The following is a 26912-nucleotide window of genomic DNA, read 5'->3' on the forward strand; positions in this document are numbered from 1 at the left end:
CATTTTCCAGCCCCCATTCATTTGAAAAATGTTTCCTCTTTTTTTTTTTATGAGACATCAAAATTTATATATTTTATTTGAAAATTAGGGAAAGGGGTATTAATTTTTAAATGATATTATAAGTTTAACATATTCAATAAATGAAATATTCAAAGAATAATACCAAACATCCTAATGGATTTTGGTGGTTATTTTATGTGTTTTTTTCTAGGGATGTATTTAACCTTAGAATCCTTAGGCTGCTTCCCATTTTGGTTTATGAATTGTCTCTTGTGTCACAAGTGTAGTGTTTATCTGCTGTCTTTATTAATTTAAAAAAATATTTAGAAATTATTTTAGAGTATTAAGTATTTTATTTTTTTAAATATATTTTTATTGATTTCAGACAGGAAGAGAGAGGGAGAGGGAGATAGAAACATCAGTGATGAGAGAATCATTGGTCAGTTGCCTCCTGCACACCCCCTACTGGGGATCGAGCCCACAACCTGGGCATGTGTCCTGACTGGGAATCGAACTATAACACTCTGGTTCATAGGTCAATATTCAACCACTGAGCCAGCCACACCAGCCAGACCATTCTGCTTTTATACTCAGGTCTCCAGGAGAGACGTCAAATATTGAACAAAGGCTGCAAATTGCTAGACTGAAGTCTCTTGTGAAACACATAAATTATCAATTTTCTGTTACTGTTTCTAACCTCTAGTTTCTTTTTAGTAGCAATTGTTGCCGTAGCCAGTTTGGCTCAGTGGATAGAGCGTCGGCCTGCAGACTGAAAGGTCCCAGGTTCGATTCCGGTCAAGGGCATGTACCTTGGTTGTGGGCACATCCTCAGTAGTGGGTGTGCAGGAGGCAGCTGATCGATGTTTCTCTCACATCGATGTTTCTAACTCTCTATCCCTCTCCCTTCCTCTCTGTAAAAAAATCAATAAAATATATTTAAAAAAAAAGAGTAGCAATTGTAAACTGGCCAGCATGGTTCAGTGGTTGAGTGTGGACTTAAGAACTAGGAGGTTACTGTTCTCTCTCTGCCTCTCTCTTCCTCTCTGAAATCAATAAAAATATATTTTAAAAAAAGGTGCAGCAACTTGAATTTGGTGGTTTAAAATTCATAGGTATGATTCTGATTCATAGATTTACTCTTAAGATTTAATAATGCTTTAATTTCTTTAATTGAAAACGTGGTCATTTCTAGAACTTACTGCAGCAGATAATTTTACCTCTTATTAATAATAATTAAATTTTTATTTATTTATTAAAACTATTTACCAATATAAATTAACTAAATATTACAGAACTGTTACTATGAAGATTATTTGTCATGGTATTTTATTTTATTGTACATTTTGTTAATATAGTGCTGTAATGCATCTTGAGATAAATCAACATTTTAGTTTTTAAACAAGAAGTGACTTGCATTTCTTTTTCCCTCTTCTCCAGTGGAACACTAGAGCCAAGAGAGAGAAACTGACAGAGTTGATGTTTGAACACTACAACATCCCAGCATTCTTCCTTTGCAAAACTGCAGTTTTGACAGCGTATCCTTGAAGAGTAATGCTTAGCTTTCCTCTTAAAGTAACAATGCAGTGCTCCTTAAGCACAGACATGAGCCAGTTCTCACTTGTTCAGAACTGAACACTTTGGGGGTGTTTTCCTCTCTTGCCTTTTTTTAAGAAATTTATTGATTTTGGAGAGAGAAAAGAGAGAGAGAGAAACACCGATCAGTTGCCCCAACCGGGATCGAGCCCACAACCCAGGTATGTGCCATGACCTGGACTTGAACCCACAATCTTTCAGTGTATAGGACAACACTCCACCCAACTGAGCCACATCAGCCAGAGCTAGTTCATAGTTCAGTTTAGAATACCAACAGTAGACATATTAATGTTAACATTTTTATGAAACGGTAATTATATTTTGTAAAACAAATAATAAGAAAAGTAGCATTGTTTTATCTGACTTATGGTTGATAGCTGAGTTCTCATATCTTCCAGCCACACTTGTGTTCTTGACAACTTAAGCTAGTAAGGAAGACTTAGTTTTATGCTGTCCAACTTGCATACTTTGGGGAATGCATTTAGTAAAAAAGGTGCCAAAACGTCAGTTGAGTGCCAGTAATAGCAAAGATAAATCACCTTCTTTCTGATCATTTAATGCAGCGGTTGTCAGCCGGTGGTCCACGAGGTCCGAAGGTTGACGACCACTGATTTAATGTTCTCAGACTTCTTCCCTCTGACCATCCCTACCCATCCTTATTCCTTTTTTTGTTTGCTTTGTGTTTTTGCCCTTAGTCCTTCATCTCTCTTGGCATGCTCCTTCTGGCTTAACATACCCATTTTCTTGACTTCACGTACCAGTTATTTGGTGACAAATTCCCAGATCTTTCTTGTGAGCTCCAGGCTCGGCTGCCAACTAGAATATTTTCTGTAAGCACTTTCAACTCATTATGTCCAACACTGACTTTATCTTCTCTCCCCTTAAATTTATTCCTTCTCCCTCTGTATAACATCCTACTCCCAGTTGCCCACACCAGAAATCTTTCTCTTTAATTCTTGAAGTGTATCAGTCATCAAGACCTATGTATCCCCCCCACCCCCCACCCCCATCTCTCAATCCATTTATTTCTCTCTATCCACTACCCTTGCATTAAGTGCAAGCTCTTTCCAGGATTATTGCCACCCTTCCTCTTATCTTGGCCACTCTTCACACTGCAGCTCTTATCTATGTTACTTGCAAGCCTCTTTAAGCTAGAATCATCTTCCACATTCTTCATTCTTCTAGGCTATATTGAACTACTTGCATTTCCCTGACCTCACCTGCTCTCTTGCCTCCTGGCCTTCTTTGTGTTCCTGCTCTTCCCCGTGTCCCCCTCCCCAGTTTACACTTGGATTTCCCAGGGATTGGTTAGGTGGTCTCCAATACGCCACAGGGCATCCTGAGCTGTTCTTTTTACAGCTTTCTTTACTGATTTCTACTTCACTAAACAGGGTATTCTTTAGGGCAAAGGTAGATGGTTCACCTTTGTGAGTCTTCTGTGCTTAAGGAATGCTAGCCTTTATTGAACATCAAACTCATCACTAGGCATATAATAAATGCTCAGCAAATATTTGAATGGCTCTATTCCCAAACAGTGGTCTAAGATGTTTCGGGCAAAGCTGTGGAAAATGGGATATGCCTATATTCAGTGGCTGTTGATGGAAACTGCCACTCAGCTGCCGCACTGCAGAAATACCTCTTTAATCCTTTATGACCATGGTTTTAGTTCCTAGCTCAAAGTCCACAGCCTCCCGCTGTTCCTTCCAAGTTTCTGTGGATTTTGTGAAATAAATGCTTCTCAGTTTGTTATAAGCCATTTGCTGTATCTCCAGGGACTTTGTGTGACTGTGTTGATTTTGGCCAGCTTAACAGATGTGTCTCTCCAGGAGAAAGGTTTCCCCAAGCTCCTCCCACCACCACTCTGGAAGTCTGTCCTGCCTGTTTCATTTCTTTTTAAATCACAGTCATGATTTGATATCAATTTTAACCCCTAGGTTTACTTTAACACATCTTAAGCCATAATGCCTCTGTTTACAAAGACCTTAATAAAACCTTTCCTTCCTAATAAACTTTATTTTTAGGAGCCTTGATCCTTACTTTCCCTTAATGCTTTAAACTAGATTTGCTAATGGGCGTTCGACTGGGCTTATTTTGGACAGTGGAGCCACTCACACCACTGCAATTCCCGTGCACGATGGCTATGTCCTTCAGCAAGGTAAATGTATTTAACCAGCATGCTCTGAGACAATGTTAGCTGTCATGAGGACACAGATGTGGACACTGGGCTGTCAAAGCATGCCAGGTTCCAAGTAATATCTTTTTAGAGATATTTTCTTTAAATTGTTGGTATATAATGTACATTTAAAACTGATGCATGGCTTCCTGAATGCTTTGAGGGATAGTTCTGCTATTTCTACTTGTAAATCATTATTCACACATAAATCCACAGAGGACATTTGTCCCAGGGAGTTTGGGCTGAATGCTCTCTTAGCCTTGTTCAATCTGTTTCATAGGCATTGTAAAATCCCCTCTCGCTGGAGACTTTATTACCATGCAATGTAGAGAGCTCTTCCAGGAAATGAATATAGAACTGATTCCTCCATATATGATTGCATCAAAAGTAAGTAATGACTGATGAATTTTCTCTTTGGAATTTATCTCCACCTCTTCACCTCATGTTGTGGGCTCTGTTAACCTAGCCCATGCTCTTGACACCCAGGAACCTGTGCGCGAAGGATCACCAGCAAACTGGAAAAGGAAAGAGAAGTTGCCGCAGGTCACAAGGTCTTGGCACAATTATATGTGTAACGTAAGTAGTCTTATCTTCTTCATGAATGACTTATAGGCTGTAAGTCTTTGACTACAATATGAACACTTTTCAATCTGTACATTTTTATATGACATTCTGGAAACAGAATTAATGGCTTTTTGGGGGGTGGGTTGTTTTTCATACTTGCCAAACAAATATGTCAACAAACTACTATGTATTCATTTGGATTACTGTGGTGAGACCTAGAAAGAACTTCGGTTTTGGGGTCAAAACAAGCATTATATTATTCTGGACACTTTTTTTTTGGTGGTGAAATGGTTTTTGTCTATAGCAATCTCCTGGAGTGGCTCAAGTATATTCTCTTGTCTAATATCAGCCAGCCATATAAAAAATATGGATTATTGCCCTAGCCCATTTGGCTCAGTGGATAAAGCATCGGCCTGTGGACTGAAGGGTCTCAGGTTCGATTCCAGTCAAGGGCACGTACATTGTTTGCTGGCTCGATCCGAAGGCATCCAATCGATGTCTCTCTCTTACTGTCTCTCCCTCCCTTCCACTCTCTTGAAAAAAAAGAAAAATGGATTTTTTTATATAGCAGGGAGGCAATGAGAGATTCTCTTTACTGAAAATCCATTTGTGAACATATAGCACTTACAGGGGGAGAGGTTAGTAAAACAACTTCTCATAGCATAGATATACATTCCGTTCTCACAGTAAAAGGATATTAAAGTCATAATTCACTATGGCAGACATATATCCTATCTGACATTTTTGCACCTAAAGATAAAGGTTTTTTATAGGTGTTTGGTACAAGGAAAAATTGTGGAAATGATTAGCAATTTTGACTAGATATTAGACAACATTTCTCCTTAGCAACCCAGAGGACATGTATTTCAAAATAAATTTTAAAATTGTTGTGCCCAGTTTGGCTCAGTCGGATAGAGTGTTGGCCTGCGGACTGAAGGGTCCCAGGTTTGATTCTGGTCAAGGGCACATGCCTGGGTTGAGGGCTCGATCCCCAGTAGGAGGCATGCAGGAGGCAGCTGATCAGTGATTCTCTCTCATCATTGATGTTTCTATCTCTCCCTCTCCCTTCCTCTCTGAAGTCCATAAAAATATATTTAAAAATAAATAAATAAAATTGTACAGTATATGCAGTCATGTAAAGTTATATCAAGTACAGTATATATGCAGGTAATGAAATCTGGCTTCTAGGTCTAAACTTATTTTTATAGTAAAAACAGTGTTTCAAAACTTTTTTTGGTAGGACTGTGATACAAGGGTTCCCAGTTATTTTTCATTCATTGTTTCATACTGTTGTGATTTAAATGTTCTGCATTTTAGCTTCCAATTCAGATGCTTATAATTGGGTTTCTTTGATAATCAAGAGTCTTTGCTTGATATATTTATACCCTTGAGATTCTTTCCCATCCAGGAACATGGCCCAATTCCCTTAAGAAAAGTATTTTATAGATAATGTTACAAAAGTATTGATTGCAAAGACAAATCTCAATAACTCTGCTTCTTAAACTTCCTTATTTTTATCCATAGTGTGTTATCCAGGATTTTCAAGCTTCAGTACTTCAAGTATCAGATTCAACTTATGATGAACAGTATGTATTCTTATTTTGTCTGTAAGATAAAATTTAATAGCTCTTTAAAACCTTCATACTAATCTTTAAAAAAATTGTATATTTCCTAAATGAGGTAGGAAGGTGATGTATTTAGGTAAAAAAAGAATTGTAGAATATGCTTAACTGCTTGAAAGGTAAAACGTTATGTTAAGAAGTATGTAATAACATTTTTTTAAAAAGAAATATGGAATAACATTTTAAAAGAAAATAGGTAAAAAAAAAAAAGAAAAGAAAAGAAAATAGGTATTCTCACTCTGCTTTCATGTAAGTTGATGCCTTAGTAGTTTATTATTTTTGAAGAGGATTGTTTGTTTGTTTATTGTTTTTGTCTTTTGTTTAATGATGTTTACTGTGTTTTCAGAGTAGCTGCACAGATGCCCACTGTTCATTATGAATTCCCCAATGGCTATAACTGTGATTTTGGAGCAGAACGGTTAAAGATTCCTGAAGGATTATTTGACCCTTCCAATGTAAAGGTATGAAAGCTTATTTCATAATTAGCCTGGCTTTTTCTGTATATGTAGAGATCTTGTGTGATTAGAATCCTATCTAATAATAGATAAACATGGTAATTAACCATACCTCCGCTATGCTTCCCATTGGCTAATAAGCAGGATATGCAAATTAACTGCCAACAAAGATGGCGGACGGCAGCCATGCAGCTGAAGTGAGCAGGAGGTTTGCTTGCTCCAGTGATGGCGGAAGCCAAGGTTCCCCGCCTGCCGCGGCCCAGCTCTGAGCTCCAGATGCAACAATGTTGCAATTATAGAAGCTAAACAAACCCAGATACCTGCTTTCAGCCAGCAGTGGGCTCAGAGCTTAGAGCGCCAGTGATGGCAACAGAGTTTCAATTATAGAAGCTAAGCAAACCCGGATACCTGCTTTCAGCCAGCCACAGCCTCAGAGCTGGAGCCGGCTCTCAGCTCCAGTGACAGCTATAGAAGGTAAATAAATCCCAGAATAAAAAAAAGAGGATGGGAGCTTCAGTCACGCGCCAGCCTGAAAACGGCCCTCAGCCCCTCACCTAGACTGGCGAGGCACCCCAGTGGGGACCCTCACCCTGAAGGGGGTGTGACCAGCTGCAAACAGCCATCAGCCCCTCATCCAGGCTGGCCAGACACCCCAGTGGGGACCCCCACCCTGAAGGGGGTGTGACCAGCTGAAAATAGCCATCAGCCCCTCACCCAGGCTGGCCAGGCACCCCAGTGGGGACCCTCACCCTGAAGAGTGTGTGACCAGCCTGCAAACAGCCATCAGCCCCTCACCCAGGCTGGCCAGGCACCTAAGCGGGACCCCCACCCTGATCTGCCAATATCCCTTTAAAGCAAATCAGCCGGCCCCCACCCGTGCACCAGGCCTCTATCCTAAAAGGGTAATATGCAAACTGACCATAACAGCAGAAAGACTGGGAATGACTGGTCACTATGACACACACTGACCACCAGGGGGCAGACGCGCAATGCAGGAGCTGCCCTCTGGTGGTCAGTGCACTCTCACAGTGGGGAGCATCTGCTCAGCCATAAGCCAGGCTGATGGCTGCCAATACAGCAGTGGTTGTGGGAGCCTCTCCCGCCTCAGCAGCGCTAAGGATGTCCGACTGCAGCTTAGGTCTGCTCCCTGCTGGCAAGTGGACATCCCCCGAGGGCTACCAGGCTGCCAGAGGGATGTCTGATTGCCAGCTTAGGCCTAATCCCCTGGGGAGCAGGCCTGAGCCAGCAAGTGGTCACCCCCGAGGGGTCCCAGACTGTGAAAGGGCACAGGCCGGACTGAGGGACCCCCATCCCCCGAGTGCACAAATTTTTGTGCACCAGGCTTCTAGTTACCTATATAATAGTAAATGCTTTTGAACGCACTTTATTATTTGAAGTTCTCTGTTCATTTTATTTTGTTGTAGGGATTATCAGGAAATACAATGCTGGGAGTCAGTCACGTGGTCACTACAAGTGTTGGAATGTGCGATATTGATATCAGACCAGTAAGTGCCAGTCTCCTGTTTATGGCATGGAGGTATCTCTTTGGGTACTGAAATGCCCCCAGATCATTATTTAAGTTGGCAGTTTTGGTCATTGACTTTGAAGTCCATTTTATAACAGAATACGTAAAAAGATGGGAGGACTGGAAAAGGAAAAATGCACAACTCTGAACCTCTGGTGTCCAGTGTGGTATATAATGGCCTTATGGTGCAGTTTAAATTAAAACAAATGCAAATTTCAGAGTCAGTTTTTCAGTTGCACAGGCCACAGGATAAATGTAGCAAGTAGCCACTGTATGACAGTGCAGATATACAGCATTTTCGATCACAGAGTTCTTTTGGATAGTGCTGTTCTAGACATTTCCTAAAAGGAGACAAGCCAAAATATATATTATTGGTGATTTTTCTTGTATATATAGTACAGTTTTCCTTTTATTCGTCAAGAAGGTGTGGGTTAAACTTTTAAAAGAAGTGTAGGTAAGTGATTTCCTTCATATTTTTGTGCTTTTCCAAGTTTTAAGTACTCCATATTATAGCACCATACTGATTACCAGATTGATTATATCATATTTTAACGCTAGGTTCAATTTGTAGCCAATTCAGGGGTGAGCAAAAGGAGGTTTACATTTGTTCGTGGAGAAAGACATGCAGGTTATAATTATTACGAAAACTTTAACTCAAAAGAATATCACAACTGCAAACCTTCCTTTTCCCACCCCTGTACCCTGCCTCACTTTTTCTTTCTTTTTTTTTTTTTTTGCTTAGAACATAGTTCTTATATCTAAGGGGGAATTTATTAACCGTGTTGTTAAAAAACACTTTTGGGTGGCCATGAAAAATGTTCTTTATTTCCACTAGTCACCTGTCAGGCATGTGCTGTCTCCAGGACGATAGGGGTATGAAGTACATTTACTGTAAGAGAATGAGTGATAGCTTATTGTTTTTAGTGAAACTTCTCCTTTTAACTAATGTTGATTCCAGAGGAAATTCTTCTATATTCCATTTTCTTTAAAAAGGTATGATTTATACCTTTGAAATATTTTTTAAAATATGAACTTATCACTAAAAAGGCAGGCTGACATTGAACTTTCTGATGCATACTTGAAGATTAGGAATTCCTCTGAGTAGGAATTCATTTTTATTTGGAGAGACCTCAGCATGTGGATTTTGTAAAGCTCGCCATGTGGTTCCGTTGCACACCCACGCAAAAGAGAAAGACAGCAGTAGTTTTTCAGGAATATTGTGAATGTGTGCATTATCCAGCACAATCATTAAAGAATCACAGTGTCTAATTTAAATACCAGAACTTCTGGATGAGCATTCTAAGCTGAAGTCATTATAAAGTATACCTCTAATTAAATGTTGGCAGCTGTCTGCCAAAAATTATGATGGGTTTTAGAAAAGTGAGGAGTCCTTAGACTTTAATGTATATTAAAATCTTCTGGAGAGTTGTAAACAACTAAAACTAACTAAAAATACCAAGCCCTGTGCTTGTGGTTCATCTGTTAGACTTGTCCCGATGTACCAACGTTGCAATGCCCAGTAAGTGAATGCATGAATAAGTGAAACAACAAACCTATGTCCCTTCCTCCCTCCCTCCCTTCCTCTCTTTCTCTCTCTCCCTCTCCCTCCCCTCCTCCCTCTCCCCCTCTGTCTTTCTCATCCCCCCTTCCTCCTTTCATTCCTCCTTCCTTCCCACCTTCTTCTCTCTCTGAAATAAATAAATAAATAACATTAAAATAAATAAAAATTCCATCCCCAAAGATTTAACTGCCCCAGGCACTGGTGTTTTAAAATCTGCCTAAATGAATAGAATGTGTAGCCAGTATTGAGAACCACATGATTAAGCTACTAGGTCTGTATATGAGTGAAACAATTTAAAAAGAAAGGGAAATTGTAGTGGTGGACCTGGATTTATTTATAGTTGTGTTTAAAAACTGTTGGAAACCTTTGGAACTAATTTATTTTTGTTTTGTATCCTAGGGTCTCTATGGAAGTGTCATAGTGGCAGGAGGAAACACGCTAATACAGAGCTTTACTGACAGATTGAATAGAGAACTCTCTCAGAAAACTCCCCCAGTAAGTTTTCTTTGTTCTTTAGTGGTATTCTCCAGTCACAGGTATCCACGCTGGTGTAATTTCATAGTTAAGATTTGTTTTTCAGTACATAGGTATTTTGTATAGTGATTTTTAGAAAGAGAGAGGAAGGGAGAGGGATAAAGAGATAGAAATATTGATGAGAGAGAAACATCATCTATTGGTGCCTCCTGAATCCCTTTTGACTAGGAATTGAACCTGTGACCTCTTGGTTCCTGAGTCAGTGCTTAACCACTGAGCCACACCAGCTGGCTTAATATCCCTTATTAATCAAACTAGAGCCCCGGTGCCCGGCCTGTGCCCTCTCGCAGTCTGGGACCCCTCGGGGGATGTCCACCTGCTGGCTTAGGCCCGCTCCCTGGGGGGGATCGGGCCTAAGCTGGCAGTCAGACATCCCTCTGGCAGCCCAGGACCCCTCAGGGGACATCCACTTGCCAGCAGGGAGCAGGTCTAAGCTGCAGTCAGACATCCTTAGTGCTGCTGAGGAGGCGGGAGAGGCTCCCACCACCACTGCTGTACTGGCAGCCATCAGCCTGGCTTGTGGCTGAGCAAAGCTCCCCCTGTGGGAGTGCACTGACCACCAGGGGGCAACTCCTGCATTGAGCGTCTGCCCCCTGGTGGTCAGTGTGTGTCATAGTGACCAGTCATTCCCAGTCGTCTTGCTGTTAGGGTCAGTTTGCATATTACCTTTTTATTATATAGGATAGAGGCCTGGTGCAAAAAAATCATGAATAATCTGTGTTTAAATCAGTCATTATAAAGTCCTCAAAGGAAAATTCCTAATTTGAATCACCTGTTGTATTTGATCATGTAAATAATATTTATTCTTCCCTCTCAATTTTAGAGTATGCGGTTAAAATTGATTGCAAATAATACAACAGTGGAGCGGAGGTTTAGTTCATGGATTGGTGGCTCTATTTTAGCTTCTCTGGTGAGTAAACTACTTGGAAAAATACCTAACAATTTGTGTTGAATGATTTAACCACTGAAAACACTAAATTTAATAAAAAGACAAAATGATTCCAGTGTACCATTTATCTTTGTATTTTATAACTATCATAAGAGTAGTTTCCCCTCTCAAACAGGTGGGAACCTGTTAATGTATTCACGCCTCTTCCAACTGTATTCTCTTTGGCACTGGTCAGGATGTACCTGCAGCATATTTAAAATTGAATAAATCCTTCTCAGGTTCTGGTTGCTCCTTGGCCTTTTGGTGAGAGAGAGGAAGTCAAGAATTGATTCTTGGGGCAAATGGTGCAATCATGGTGCTGGCTTTTACATGTTGCTTAGACTGGTGCCTGCCTTGAATCAGAAGAAAAAGCTCTCATACTTATCTGCACCCTAGACTGGAGAATGTTCTCTTCAGAGCAATTAAATAAATGTCACCAAATACTTATGCTAAACATTTTTAAGCAATTATATATTTGGAGCTGTCCATGCATGTATTTCTTGCCTCTGTTCTATTTCCAGTCTTTTAGATCTCTGACCAAAATGAGATACTATGTCTGAATGCATTTGAATAGTCATGTAGTCCAGGTTCCTTTCTCCTTTGGTCTCTTTTCTCCTTTCACCTTCTGTGTTTCTTGGTGAAATGCTTGTTATTATCATCGTGTGTGCTTGCTAAATTTTATCCTACTTCTGGTGAGCACTTTTCTAAATGTTACCATTAATCAATCCTAGACCATCTCTTCAGTTCTGTATCTGGTTCAAGCCTTGCACCAGTTTCTATTGCTGCCTTAGATTGGCACCAAGTCATCATAGCCAAACCCTCCACCTTCCTTTCACAGCCTCTTTTTATCCGCATGACAGTGTAACTGGTATAGGAGGTTTAATGTTCTTTCTAACATTAAGTAGTGTTTGTGGGTGTTCTGGAGGAGGGCAGAAACAAGAGAGGAATGGGACAGTATTTGGGGGGAGGTTTTAAGAGTTCGTCACAGATTAGGAGTTGTGAAAATAAAGATAAAATGTTTCTTTCCTTTTTACAGGGCACCTTTCAACAGATGTGGATTTCCAAACAAGAGTATGAAGAAGGAGGGAAGCAGTGTGTAGAAAGGAAATGCCCTTGAAAAGTGTTCCCACACCTCCACCTTCCTGTCACCTCACGTTTCATAGCTTTAGTACACTCAGGAAAAGAATGACCATCTTTTGTAGAATGTTTATACATTTTTGCATATTTCAATTTCCACTTAAAATTTTCAAGGCTTTAACTGGCTCTATAAACTAAAATAAGTTTGTGCTTTCCTTGGGATGCACTTATTCTTATTATAAGCATTTTATAATTTTATATAAATGTCTATTTTCTCTAAATATTTTGCTTTCAGTCAAATGCTTTCCAACTCTGCTTAGTATTAATTACCAGTGGATTGATAGAATTGCTTTTTATTGATGAGTAAAACATATTGCCTCTGCTTTTTACCTTAATAAAAATTGCTAGCCATCCAGAAACATTTTGGACTTACGTTGTCTTGTGACTTGATACTTTAAATACCAAATGTATTTATGAGCATTTTCAGTGAAAGTACTCATTATTTATTAACAGCAGTTAATCCACACCACCTCACATTCTAACAGTAGTAAAAATGTTAGTGGAATTGCTTTTGCTATAGTAGTTAACTTTACTTTCCCACTCTAAGATACAGATGATACTGAAGTCTGCTTAGATGTCATCTATATATATAAAAGGCTAAGTGACCAACCAACCACCTGGTACATATGATGTGTACTGGCAATTTAACACATTGTATGCGGGAAACGTATTTACACGTTTTACGTATTTATACGTTCTACCAGTGTAGTAGAGCGCGGGACACGCATTAATACGTTTTTTATAGACTAGCGGTAGAATGCGGGTAACGTATAAATACGTAAACTAAAGTTATCGTAATTTTACTGAACGTTACCATTTGCATAAAAAATTAGCAAAAATGGCCTGCGCCACTTGTTAGCACGCGATAAAAACTACCCGCAAACAATGTGTTAAAAATAAATGTTGACTCGTGCATGCGTGATACATACAAAGCTCTCGCTGGCACCAATTGCACATGTGTTTTAATTTTATACTACTACTAGAGGCCCAATGCCCGAGATTCTTGCAAGGGGCTCAGCCCTCACAGCCCCAGCTTTGTCCGGATGGTCATTCTGCTGTCCGGTCTAATTAGCATATTAGCTCTTTTTTATATAGGATTATATAGGATATTATATATACTATTTTGACATGTAATTTTTTGCAGTAACATAATTACCACACAAATCTTTCTTCTAATTAATTTCCATTCAATGGGCACAGTTCCGTGCACCAGGCCACTAGTAATTTATAAAATGGAAATGTAACCTGAACTTGATACCTGATTTTTTAAAAATTTGATAGAAGCATGACCACTTCCAAAATTAGCAGGCCATATTAACACTTAAAACAGTTGCTAGTCATTTGACTAAAATATGGTTTCTTTATAAACCACTTGACATATAGTTACTTTCGTATACATATTGTTTATGTAAGAAAAACAAATTGGTAAATTAAGAGTTCAGACATCTTGGACAAGACTTGACTTCTGGGCTTCAGAAAGATGTGGAAACTTTTCCTGAAGAAGTTTTGCTTTCTTTTTCTCTAAATTTCTCTTCCTTATTTGGATCCGGGCGTGTTTCTCCCGTTTCAGTCTAGAATAAAAGTAACAGCAAATTATACAGAAATCTTTCTCTGTTAGTCAATACTGTCAAACTATGTCCAAATCAATTGCTTAAAGCCTGAATCCTGACAGTTTCAATATTAGGTGTGTCATGTATATTATAAAACTGGAACAATCACTATAAACCTACAGGTCAAAGATAAATGTGAAATCAAAAGCATCTGTAACCCTGCAGCAATTCTCCTTATTTCCTGCCTAGAATGAATGAACAGCTCTTCTGACCCTGTAAAAGAATGATCTATCTTTCTACCTTATTTAAAATCACTACAATTTTACTGACTACATCAGATTTTTTACATCCTGAGACTTTTGGGAATTCCCTAATTTCGAATAGCACTCAGTCTAGCATATCCTTTCTCCTACAACAGAGAATAAAGTCATGTCTAGAGATGATGCTTAGAGTCACCACTCTTAAGTGAGATTGCTTGTACCCATCAGCATCCCAGGGCATGAGGCATTTTGTACCTCAACTATATTATGTTGACCTCTAGGGTCACGTAGGAATTGTCAAAACTATAAATGATAAGTTTATGGATGCCAAGCCTCTACAGCACTGAAGCTAAAATTTAATACAGAAACAAGTACTGAATAACTAATATGCCAGTGCTATGGTAGAGGTCACAGAAATTGGAGATAAGGGTTACATTTGGGAGAAGACGACAAAAAACAAACACATGATATAAGCTACCTTGTAAATTAAATATAATGTAAATGTAAGATTAAACAAATTTGAAATCAGATTACCCTTCTATTCATTAATCTTTGCTCCAACTAAATTTTGGCCACTTATAATAACCATATCTGGAAGAATAAAGGTTATTCTTAAGAATATTTGAGAGATTACAGTACATGCTTTGAAGACTAAAAAAGGTACTTTCGAAAAGAGAATAATTAGAATGAGTATAAAGCCTGTAAGAGTAACACTGGATTCATAATTTTTCATACATTGTTTTAACCCTTTGTACTCCATAAGCGTCTATAGACGCAAGCGGCGGACCTTCTCCACACAGCACGCGCATCTATAGCCGCAAACCTCACATATCAATTCATTGCCCAATTTTAAAATCAGACTTGTTAGTGACATCTCTGGGTTTGTAAAGAAAATTATGGTAACTTAAATTCGTAAATATTCCAGTGCACATGGAAGAAATGGGGAGGTTTCCATTTTGGATGTGTGGCAGTTAACTGGTTAAAAGTCATATTATTGCCTTAGCCAGCTTGGCTCAGTGGATAGAGCCTCAGCCTGAGGACTGAGGGGGTCCCAGGTTCCATTCCGGCCAAGGGCACATGCCTGGGTTGCAGGCTCAATCCCCAGTAGGGGGTGTGCAGTAGGCAGCCAATCAATGATTCTCTCTCATCATTGATGTTTCTAGCTCTCCTTTTCCCTTCCTCTCTAAAATCAATAAATATCTAAAAAAAAATTAAATAAAATAAAAGTCATATTATTTATAGCTTCTCCTTACATGACTAAGGGTGGAAAGATCAAATGGGAAAACATTAGGCTTGGCAAAAAAAACAACCAGTGCAGTTAGATTATTTTCAATCACTTAGCATCTGAACTGGGTCTTAAAATGTGCATAGATGGAGAGACTTCAAAGCTGTAGGAACAGGAAGAAGCAGCAAAAGAAAACAAACAAGTTATGTTTAGGAAACCAGAAAAAAGGTCTGACTGGTGAAGGGTAAGTACTAAGACTGAACTGTGGGAACACTGGGTGAAAAGAGGTTTGGATTTTATCCTGTAGATAAGAAACTACAGTTTTAAGGTCTCAAAAGCAATGATGTGATAAAACGGTGTGAGAAAAATTAGTCTGAATGGAAGCAATATCTGAACAGACTCAAGCAAGAAAGGTGTCCAACAATTCAACTTGATAAAGAGGGACTGCACTAGGGCAGAGAGAGTGGGAGGAGGAAGGGCAGATCCTGGAGACATTTTGCAAGAAAAATTAAATCAAGGACTGACAATCTAGAGCACCGGTGATGAAAAAAATGAATGACATGTAGTATTGACTTAGAATGGGTACCTACACTAATAAAAGACAAACATGCAAATTGATCGTACCTTCACTATGCCTTAGGCCATGCCCACCAGCCAATCAGAGAGACTATATGCAAATTAACCCAACCAAGATGGCGGCCGGCAGCCACGGAGCTGGAGCAAGCAGGAGGCTTGGTTGCCCCAATGATGGAGGAAGCCAAGCTTCCCACCTGCCGTGGCCCGGCTCTGAGCTCCACTCACAGCAACCAAGTTTCAATTATAAAAGGTAAATAAACCAAAGACATCTGCTTTCAGCCAGCCACAGAGCTGGAGCGAGCATGAGGGTGGGTTGCCCCTAGCGATGAAGGAAGCCAAGCTTCCCTCAGGCCCTACCTGGCTGGCTCTGAGCTCTTCTCAAGGCTACAAAGTTTCAATTATAGAAGGTAAATAAATCCAAGAATAAAAAATTTAAAAAAAGAATAAAAGGAGAGACTGGGAGCTTCTGTCGCTGGGGAGGCTTGGCCAGTCTGAAAACAGCCCTCAGCCCCTCACCCAGACTGGCCAGGCACCCCAGTGGGGACCCCCACCATGAAGGGGGTGTGACCAGCTGCAAACAGCCATCATCCCCTCACCCAGGCTGGCCAGACACCCCAGTGGGGACCCCCACCATGAAGGGGGTGTGACCAGCTGCAAACAGCCATCAGCCCGTCACCCAGGCTGGCCAGGCACCCCAGTGGGGACCCCCACCGTGAAGGGGGTGTGACCAGCCTGCAAACAGCCATCAGCCCCTCACCCAGGCTGCCCAGGCACCCCAGTGGGACCCCCACCCTGATCCGGATCACCCTTCAGGGCAAACCAGCCAGCCCCCACCCATGCACCAGGCCTCTATCCTATATAATAAAAGGGTAATATGCAAACTGACCCTACAAGCAGAACGACTGGTCACTACGACACACACTGACCACCAGGGGGCAGATACTCGATGCAGGAGCTGCCCTCTGGTGGTCAGTGCGCTCCCACAGTGGGTGGCTCTGCTCAGCCACAAGCCAGGCTGATGGCTGCCAGTACAGCAGTGGTGGTGGGAGCCTCTCCCGCCTCCTCAGCAGCACTAAGGATGTCAGACTGCAGCTTCGGCCTGCTCCCCGCTGGCAAGTAGACATCCCCCAGGGCTCCTGGGCTGCCAGAGGGATGTCTGACTGCCAGCTTAGGCCCGATCCCCCCGGGGAGTGGGCCGAAGCCATCAGTCGGACATCCCCCGAGGGCTCCCAGACTGTGAGAGGTCACAGGCCAGGCTAAGGGACCCCTCCTCCCTGAGTGCACTAATTTCGTGCACCAGGCCTCTAGTACTGTACATAAACGGGTTTTGGACCTAATTTCACTGGTGGTGGGGTTTCCCCCACCACCACCAAGCAATGGTCAGACACCACCAGTGCGTGGAGAATTCGACTCAATTCTCATACTACCTACCCAGAGATGGTGCCAGAGGTTGTCACCTACACTTCCAACGACTCCCTCCTCGGACTTCAAACACCAGTCACAAATCCAAGTTGTTACCTGTACTTCTTAACTGACTGGCTAGAACAGATCACAGAACTAAGGAAACCTATTTACTCACCAGCTGATTTGTTATAAAAGGATATCACTCAGGAACAGACTGTCAAATGACATGCATAGCACAAGGTTTGGGGGATGGCCTCTCCCTCCAGCCACCACTCTCCCCAAATCTCCATCTGCTCACCAAACCAACTCTCCAAACCCTGTCCTTTTGGTATTTTCTTTTTATGGAGGCAACATCACATAGGCATTACTGGTTAAATTATTGACCACTGGCAAATGATTCAACCTCCACCCCTCTCCCTTCCCCAGAAATCAGGGGCTGGAATTGAAAGTTTCAATCATCTAGTCAAGGTTGGTTTCCCTGGCAGCCAACCCCCAACCTTGAGTGGCTTCCAAAAGGCATCATTAACATTAACAAACGACATTCTCTTTCTATTTTTCTGGCATTAAGAAATGGGTTTAGGAGCTCTGAGACAGAAACAGGGACAAGGTAAACACATATTTCTTACTATAAATCACACCACCACCACAATAGATAAAACTAGAAATAAAGAAAGGTAGCTGGTTTGGTGGGGTAGATACATTTTAAACTGTGATTCTAAAGCATACTAAAATACCTTTAAGATCAGTTTAAATATGTATTTCATTCCTATTTAAATTATTTTTTATAGTTTTTTTATTTTTGGATATGGAAACAAGTTTTTTGGGGAGAAAGTCAGTGTTTAAACAAATCTTGCTGAAAGTTGGACATGCTATCTAAGGCAGTTCTTAAAAGCTGTGGTTCTTGTGCTGCTAGGATCTCCCCTTAAATTTCCAGCTGCTTTCCTGCCTTGAATTCTGAACTCGAGCAACTATAGCCAGTAACTCTGTAGTTTCCACATTCTTGTGCTTTTTTGGTAGCCACAGTTAGGGAGTTGAGTGGCACCGTTTCCCTGGAAACCACAAACCTGCAATTCTCCCTTCCAATAGAAGTTCTAGGGTTTCATCGACCTTGCAAGAACATTAGCTCACATTTTATGCAACTAAAGTATCTGGACCTTCCTTTTAACATTATAGAAAGATTTAACCATTTACTTACATATAGACTGAAGAATAGAAAGGCAATAAAACTTTTAAAAGATATACACTAGAACAGTGGTTGCTAACTTTTCAGACCTCGTGGACCACCAGTGGTCCTCAGACCACCAATTGGTGACCACTGCTCCAAAGGTTTCCTTAAACCAGTGGTCACCAACCTTTCGGACCTCACGGACCACCGGTTGGCAACCGCTACACTAGAAAGTTAATAGAAGACTATTTCTGGATGGTGAGATTATACAAAACTTTAATTTTTTTTTACCTGATTTTTCTATTTTTTCCACAATGAATATATACTTATTTATGTAAGACATGTCATCTGATGTAAGGATGTTTCTAATTAGTAAGGGCGCTTGTGCTCACCTGTCAAAATGTTCCACATAGGGCATTGCAAAGAATCGTTTCCTGTTGTACCTTTTATTTAGGTACCAAGGTATAGGCCACTGTTTGAACTTGTGCCTGCAAAGAAAGCAAGAAGGTATCGCCTTACAGAAAACATTTAATACATTTGCAACCTGACACAGTTTTAGCTTTCTTTGGATTAAATATGTTGTCAATAAATTGAAAGCAAAATAAAAAACCCTTGAAGAGAATAACACTCTTAGAGATTCTAAAATTGACACAGATTCTCTCCGCATTCCCACCCTTTCCAAACTGACCAAAACTGGATTAATCCAAATAAGAATTAGTAGAAAATAAAATACTTCAGAGTATTTGGTTAGATGTTTTAGCAATTTATCTCTTTTCTGCACTGGATTACATGGTTAAGATTGCACAGCTACTCTCCTAAATGTGGCCCCAGGCAGCTCCATTACCCCAAACTCCATTAAAGAACTCATCTAATGAGTAAGCAACATTATGTAATGTAATTTCAACCACCCAAAATGCCTTCTCCATTTTGCTGGCCAATGTTTAAAATTCTATTAACAATGTTTCCTTTTGGCAGCTCAAAACCCTGTCAGAGAGAGAACACACTGGGTCTTTTCAATTATTTCCATCTCAGTATAAATGTTTATTATCAGATCTTTTCCCAAGGTCTGGTAGGACTTTGGGAACCAGACTTAGGAGACAAGATTAAACTGTTTCATAACTTGTTCTAGGGCAGCGGTTCTCAACCTGGGGGTCGAACGACCTTTTCACAGGGGTTGCCTAAGACCATTGGAAAATACATATATAATCACATATTGTTTTTGTGATTAATCACTATGCTTTAATTATGTTCAATTTGTAACAATGAAATTGGGGGTCACCACAACATGAGGAACTGTATTAAAGGGTCGCGACATTAGGAAGGTTGAGGACCACTGTTCTAGGGCTTATCCTGGCTCATGTGGCCTTATTCCTCAAAAACTTCTTTTCAATAAGCCTAGGTTCTCAATGAGTAAAGAGGACAGGCTTGTGTCCTAAAATTAGCTTCATGGCATTTATCACCCTCTGAATTACATATACACTATACTTTTTTCTGGGAAAAGGACCTATAACTGTCATCAAATCCGCCAAAGATCATTTGATTCACATAAGAAGATTAAGAACCGCTGTGATAAAGCACCTTTAGATAACTGAATTATGAGAATGGGATGCCTGGACTACTAGATAAATCTACCCTCATTCACATTCTGGAGCTCTAAAGCGGTTTTGGGACCTCTGTTTATATTAGATATATCTCTAATATAGCTAATACACCTTATACAGTGAGATATTGGACAGGGGAAGCAGCAAGGGACTTCCACTCTCATCTTAGAAAAGCCACAATGTCAACTATGTACCAGATGATTCTTCCAAAGATGTCTTTTCTCCAGGCACCAGGTCTAGGTTTTTCTTGACCCGTCTGAAGGAGCCGTAGGGCATCTTCTCGTTCCTGGACAACTTTATCGAGTGCATCCATGGATTCTATTACCTGAGAAGAGAATAGAAAGATATAATTTCAATCACCTACAACAGAATTCCAAGGAAAGAGAACATATAAAGATTATGCCACAGAAAACCTATGAATATTTTTGACCAAGAGCCATTCCATCAAAATCTCCTGCAATTTCACCCCTAGGTATCTACCCAAGAGAAATACAAACACATGTCCACCCATACGTTGCGAGTTGTAGGGAGGAATGGGAAGTGACTGCAGATGGGCACAGATTCCATTTGAGGTGATGGAAATGTTCTAAAATTAGGCAGTAGTGATGGTTATACAACTCTGTATATTTACTAAACATCACGCAGAAATAGAAAACATGTATTTGACAGGAAATATAGGAATCACTCCCTCACTCCTGTTAATTTTACCCCACAAAACAGCCAGCCCCCACAGCCTTACTTTTTCTAGCCGCTCCGGGCTCGGCATTGGTAGTATCTGCCGCTTGGCCTCCTGCTCTAGAGTTAGGAGCATGTTTCTTTCTTTCAGTAGGACATACCTAGATCAAAACACAGAGCTTGTAATGCTATTTTGTGACAACATTAATTAAGTTGCAATTTAAAATTTTTTTATTTTATTTTATTGATCTTAGAGAGAGGAAGGGAGGGAGAGAGAGAGAGAGAGAGAGAAACATTACTGTGAAAAACATTGATCAACTGCCTCCCACACAAGCCCCAACCAGGGATCGAACCCAAAACCTGGATATGTACTCTGACTGGGGAATCGAACCTGTCACCCCTCAGTGTATAGGACGACGTTCCAAGCCACGCTGGCCAGGGCTAAAGTTGTGATTTTTGACGTAAAAATTAATGATCTGTTCTCAAAAGTCTTTTAGAAATCTCGATATACAGAATATCATTACAAGGAAAAATCCTTTAAACAGAGCTATATCTACTCTTACTCATTTGTTCAATAAATTTTCCATGCATCACATATTGTATTAAGTGCCAAGAGAGTTACAAAAAAGCATAAAACATAACCCCTATATTGCAAATAGAGAGATGAAAGATAAATGATCCAGTCAGTGCCTATTAAATACTAAGCACTGTGCTACACACTTTACATAATTTTCATTTAATTCTTACAACTACCCTTTGTGGTTATTATGGCCACTTTCTAAATGAAGAAACCAAGGCTGAGAGAAGCAGGGTATTCTCGAGCACATGACTAATTCAAGCTTCAAATCCTGGGCTCCCAGTGTGCAAAACCTTCTCTATTTTTACTCCACCAGGCGGCCTCCGGAGCTGCAATGTGATGTGGTGTATGAGTGATACAGACAAGTACCAGAGGAGTAAGTGGGAGAGAGGAGACGTTTCTTCTAGACAAGATGATCAAGAAAGCTTCACAGAGATGTGATTTGTTAGACTGGAAAGGAAAGCAAAGCTGAATCAAAGTTACTGAGTAGCAAGCTGAAGTGAGGGTAGGTTTTGTGAATAACTGTTTGATTAAGAATTAGAGCTGAAATACCAATGGCATATTTCACAGACCTAGAACAAACTCTCCAAAAATTCATCTGGAATAAAAAACGACCCTGAATAGCTGCAGCGATCCTGAGAAAGAACAAAGTAGATGGGATCTCAATACCAGATATCAAGCTGTATTACAAAGCCACTGTTCTCAAAACTGGTACTGGCACAAGAACAGACATATAGACCAATGGAATAGAATAGAGAGCCCAGAAATCAGCCCCAACCAATACGTTCAATTAATATTTGACAAAGGAGGCAAGAACATACAATGGAGTCAAGATAGTCTCTTCAATAAATGGTGTTGGGAAAACTGGACAGATACATGCAAAAAGATGAAACTAGACCACCAACTCACACCATACACAAAAATAAACTCAAAATGGATAAAGGACTTAAACGTAAGATGGGAAACCATAAAAATACTAGAGGAATCCAAAGGCAACAAAATCTCAGACATATGCCAAAGCAATTTCTTCACCGATACAGATACTAGGGCATTGGAAACTAAAGAGAAAATAAACAAATGGGAACACATCAAAATAAAGTTTCTGCACAGCAAAAGAAACCATCAACAAAACAACAAGAAAGCCCACTACATGGGAGAACGTATTTGCCAATGCTATCACTGATAAGGGTTTAACCTCCAACATTTATAGGGAACTCATACAACTCAACAAAAGGAAGATAAACAATCCAATCAAAAAATGGGCAAAGGACCTAAATAGACACCTTTTAAAAGAGGACATTCAGAAAGCCAAGAGACATATGAAAACATGCTCAAAGTCGCTAATCATCCAAGAGATGCAAATCAAAACAACAATGAGGTACCATCTCACACCTGTCAGACTGGCTATCATCAACAAATCAACAAACGACAAGTGCTGGAGAGGATGTGGAGAAAAAGGAACACTTGTGCACTGCTGGTGGGAATGCAGACTGGTGCAGCCACTATGGAAGATAGTATGGAGTTTCCTCAAAAAACTAAAAATGGATCTCCCATTTGTCCCTGTGATCCCACTTCTAGGAATATATCCCAAGAAACCAGAGACACCAGTCAGAAAGGATATGTGCACCCCTATGTTCATAGCAGCACAATTCACCATAGCTAAGATCTGGAAAAATACTAAGTGCCCATCTTTAGATAAATGGATTAGAAAACTGTGGTACATCTACACGATGGAATACTATGCTGCTGTAAAAAAGAAGGAACTCTTACCATTTGCAATGGCATGGATGGAACTGGAGAGCATTATGCTAAGTGAAATAAGCCAGTCAATAAAGGAAAAATACCACATGATCTCACTCATTTCTGGATAATAAAGACCATTATAAACTTATGAACAAAAATAGATACAGAGGCAGAGCTGCCTCGAACAGACTGTCAAACTACAGAAGGAAGGCCGGGGAGGGTGGGAGGGCAGGAGGGGGGTGGGTAAGAGATCAACCAAAGGACTTGTATGCATGCATATAAGCATAACCAATGGACATAAGACACTGGGGAGTAGGGGAGGCCAGGGGATTGTCAAGGGCGGGGGAAAAAAGGAGACATATGTAATACTCTTTGTAATACTTTAAGCAATAAAAAAAAAATAATTAGAGCTGAAGGAAAGTAAAGGAAATAAATGTGGAGAGCACTGAACAGGAGACAAAGGAACTGGGGTCCTTTATGCAATAAAAAGGCAATATGTGGCAGAAGATAGATTGTTTGGTTTTTTCCATGATGAAATTTGTTTAAAAAATTGATTTGAGAGAGAAAAAAAACATCAATTTGTTGTTCCTCTTATTTATGCATTTGCTTGTTGATTCTTATATGTGCCCTGACCAGGGATTGAACCCACAACCTTGGTGTATCAGGACAACACTCTAACCAACTGAACTACCTGGCCAGGGCCAGCCACGATGAATATTGAAACAGCCCTAACTAGCCTTTTACTAATAACTCACAGTAACAATGCTTTAGGCACATATTACACATCTTATTTTAATGAGACTTATTTGTCTACTAGGGGCCCAGTGCATGAAGATTCATGCACTGGGGGTGGGAGGGGTTGGAGTGGGGAGGGGGGCGTCCCTTAGCCCGACCTGCACCCTCTCCAATCCGGGAGTTTCTGTCTGTCTTTGCAATTATATGAGCGAATTGTCTGAGACCCCCAACCCAGTTTGGTTTGTTGCTCACAGAATAATAGAGGCTTTTTTTTTTCTTTGCTCCATTGGTGGAGATTTCCTGGAAGTTTTAGGATATCTTCCCCTTTAATTTTTCCTAGACACTCTGATTTTACTTATGTCTCTCACCTTTGCTTTCCCTCCATCCCCAACCACAACAGTAACTTGCTCCAGGTTCACTTTGCTCTAGTGTCTAGGAGAACTATGATTCCCAGCGTTCCTGGTGCTCCCCCATGCTCTGGGCTTCTGCTTCTGGTCCTGGGGCTGCCACCAAAACTATTATTCCCAGAATTCCTGGTGCTCCCCATGCTCTGGGTTTTCCCCAACCAAGGGAGCCACGTCCCCCCAAGCCTCCGGCTCTCCTGCTCTACTCTCCATCTGGTGACCGAGGGAGCCACGTCCCCCCAAGCTGCCAGCTCTCCCACTCTGCTCTGTGTATGCAAATTACCCACCATCTTTGTTGGGTTAATTTGCATACTCTTCATTGGCTGGTGGGGTGTGGCTTGAGCATAGCAGAAGGATAACTAATTTACATGTTTCTCTTTTATTATATAGGATAATAAATCTGTGCTGTTTTACACATAACACTCTGACACCAAATGAGAGTTTTTTCTCCCTTTGTCCTCCCCCACCCCCATTAACCCCTTTTCCATCCTCTTGATACCAAATGTGTTGTCTTCCCCAGCACCACTTCTCCAACTCTGACACTACCTGGAGTTAGCATTAGATTCCACAGAGTTAAGGGCTTACTCCACAAGACTGTCCCCCACTTCAGATGCCAACAGCAAGTTCCAGGGCTACCACACATCTGACTGACCCACTGTAAGTGGGAGTTCCAACGACCCCCTCCTTGGGTTCAGGAATTTGGTAGACGCTCACAGAACTCAGGAGAGCACTTTACTTACTATTACTGGTTTAGTACAAAGGATACAACTCAGAACATCCCAATGGAAGAGGTGCAGAGTTGCTATGCTTTCTCAAGGCATGCCCCCTCCATGTGTTCAACAAACTACAAGCTCTCCAAACCCATCTGCTTAGGGATTTTTATGGAGGTTTCATTATGTAGGCACTATAGACCAAATCACTGACCACTAATGACTGATCTCAATCTCCAGTACCTCTACCCCTTCCCAGAGGTAAGGGGGGTGGTGAGCCTGAAAGCTCCACCCTTCACTCCCGCCTTGTTCTTCCTGGTGCCCAGCGACCATTCTGAGACACCATTCCCTCACCAAGAGTTGCCTAATTTGAACAAAAGACACTCCTATCACTCAGGAAATATCAAGGGGTTTAGGAGCTGTGTCTATGAATGGGGACAAAAACCAAATAGATATTTCTCACTGTATCACACGATACACCTATAATATCTGTGGTTCTTACAAGCATTTTATAATTCTATAATCTGCCCTGAAAGAGAAATAACCCTGTAAATAGGGGATAACACTTTAAATGCCTACTCCGGTGCTTAGCCAGATAACAATTACGAGTGAGGTGAGCTCGGTGGAAGAAGAGGATGGGTGAGGAGTGGCATGCACTGCTCCAAGCAGTGGCTGCATGGACCAGCCAGTTGTAGTCATGTGGCCAGTGCTGCCAGATCACAGGTCTGATTATTAAAGAGCAGCCAGAAATCTTTACTTTTGTGTGAAATCTCTCAATTTAAAAAATATAGTAAAGCCCAAACAAAACATATCTTTGGCTAAATACTGTCATTTAATGTAGGGGTGGGAGGGTGGGCAAAATATGTGAAGGGGGTCAAAAAGTACAAATTTCTAGTTATAAAATGAGTAAGTCACATGACTATAGTTAATACTATGGTATTGCATATTTGAAAGTAGCTAGCAGAGTGGATCACAAAAGTTCTCATCTCAGGAAAAAAGATTTGTACTATGTGTGGTGATGGATGTTACCTGGGCTTACTGCGATGATCATTTTGCAATATATACAAATACTGAATGATTGCATTGTACACCTGAAATTAATATGTTACATCAATTATACCTCAATAAAAAAAATTTACATATATATACTTATATATATATAAACAGTCAATTAAAATACAACCCTGTCACCCTAGCCGGCTTGGCTCAGTGGATAGAGTGTCAGCCTGAGGACCAATGGGTCCCAGGTTCGATTCCGGCCAAGGGCACATGCTGGGTTGCGGGCTCGATCCCCAGTAGGGGGCGTGCAGGAGGCAGCCGATCAATGATTCTCTCTCATCATTGATGTTTCTATCTCTCTCTCCTTCTCCCTTCCTCTCTGAAATCAATAAAGAAATATATTTAAAAAAAAAAAAAATACAACCCTGTCACCCTGACTGGTTTGGCTCAGTGGATAGAGTGTCAGCCTGCGGACTGAAGGGTCCCAGGTTTGATTCCGGTCAAGGGCATGTACCTTGGGTGTGGGCACATCCCCAGTGAGGGGTGTGCAGGAGGCAGCTGATCGATGTTTCTCTCTATCCCTCTCACTTTCTCTCTGTAAAAAAATCAATAAAATATATTTTAAAAAAAATAAAACCCTGTCTTAAATCCTCTCAACTCTAATTCATCAGGAGAAACTGCCTGAAAATCTGCATAAATTCCCAATTAAATGCACCCTCCAACACAGTTTTCCAAAGCAAATAAGCTAAAGATTTCAGATCATGCAAAAGATAATAAAGAGGAAGAAGGCCTAACTGTGACCAACTCTTGTCCATTTCACTTTATTAGCTTACTGGAATCCTCCTATCTAATAGACAGACATAGTCATTGACCGTACCTTCGCTACGCCTCCCATTGGCTAATCAGCGTGATATGAAAATTAACCGCCAACAAAGATGGTGACTAATTTGCATACTGCAGGTAGGGCAGGACAGCATGAACTGCCAGCACACTGCCATCCAGGGCAGGCCCTGCCCCGCCTTGCCCCAGAAGCCCCAGGAGCTGGCCCCACCTTGTTGCCCGGGACCCAGTCGGGTCCCTGGTGGCAAGGAAGGCGGGACCCAGAAGCCCCAGAAGCCAAGACAGATTATGAGGGTGAATCAAAAACAAAACCCACTTTAAATATAAAGACACATATAGATTAAAAGTAAATGAAT

General features: G+C 40.8%; 2 protein-coding genes across 4 annotated transcripts in view; one reads left to right on the forward strand and one right to left on the reverse strand.

Annotated features, from left to right (window-relative positions):
• The window catches only part of ACTL6A (actin like 6A), a 27762-nt gene extending 15022 nt beyond the window's left edge, over positions 1-12740 (forward strand). The window contains exons 5-14 of one of the 2 annotated variants that reach the window (XM_059687095.1): positions 1438-1535; positions 3654-3748; positions 4047-4153; positions 4253-4342; positions 5855-5916; positions 6299-6413; positions 7832-7912; positions 9893-9988; positions 10851-10937; positions 11992-12740. In XM_059687095.1, coding sequence (XP_059543078.1) covers positions 1438-1535; positions 3654-3748; positions 4047-4153; positions 4253-4342; positions 5855-5916; positions 6299-6413; positions 7832-7912; positions 9893-9988; positions 10851-10937; positions 11992-12072 — 912 coding nt within the window. In that variant the 3' untranslated portion in view covers positions 12073-12740. The remainder of the gene's footprint in view (positions 1-1437; positions 1536-3653; positions 3749-4046; positions 4154-4252; positions 4343-5854; positions 5917-6298; positions 6414-7831; positions 7913-9892; positions 9989-10850; positions 10938-11991) is intronic. The other variant, XM_059687096.1, reaches the window with a different exon arrangement.
• Positions 11991-26912, reverse strand: part of MRPL47 (mitochondrial ribosomal protein L47) — a 21061-nt gene continuing 6139 nt past the window's right edge. For both annotated transcript variants that reach the window (XM_059687097.1, XM_059687098.1), the window contains 4 exons: positions 20613-20709; positions 20068-20198; positions 18665-18760; positions 11991-13663 (listed from right to left, as the gene is read on the reverse strand). In XM_059687097.1, coding sequence (XP_059543080.1) covers positions 13531-13663; positions 18665-18760; positions 20068-20198; positions 20613-20709 — 457 coding nt within the window. In that variant the 3' untranslated portion in view covers positions 11991-13530. The remainder of the gene's footprint in view (positions 13664-18664; positions 18761-20067; positions 20199-20612; positions 20710-26912) is intronic.

The sequence above is a fragment of the Myotis daubentonii genome, chromosome 3 (genome assembly GCF_963259705.1).
Source record: "Myotis daubentonii chromosome 3, mMyoDau2.1, whole genome shotgun sequence".
Taxonomy (NCBI): Eukaryota; Metazoa; Chordata; class Mammalia; order Chiroptera; family Vespertilionidae; genus Myotis; species Myotis daubentonii.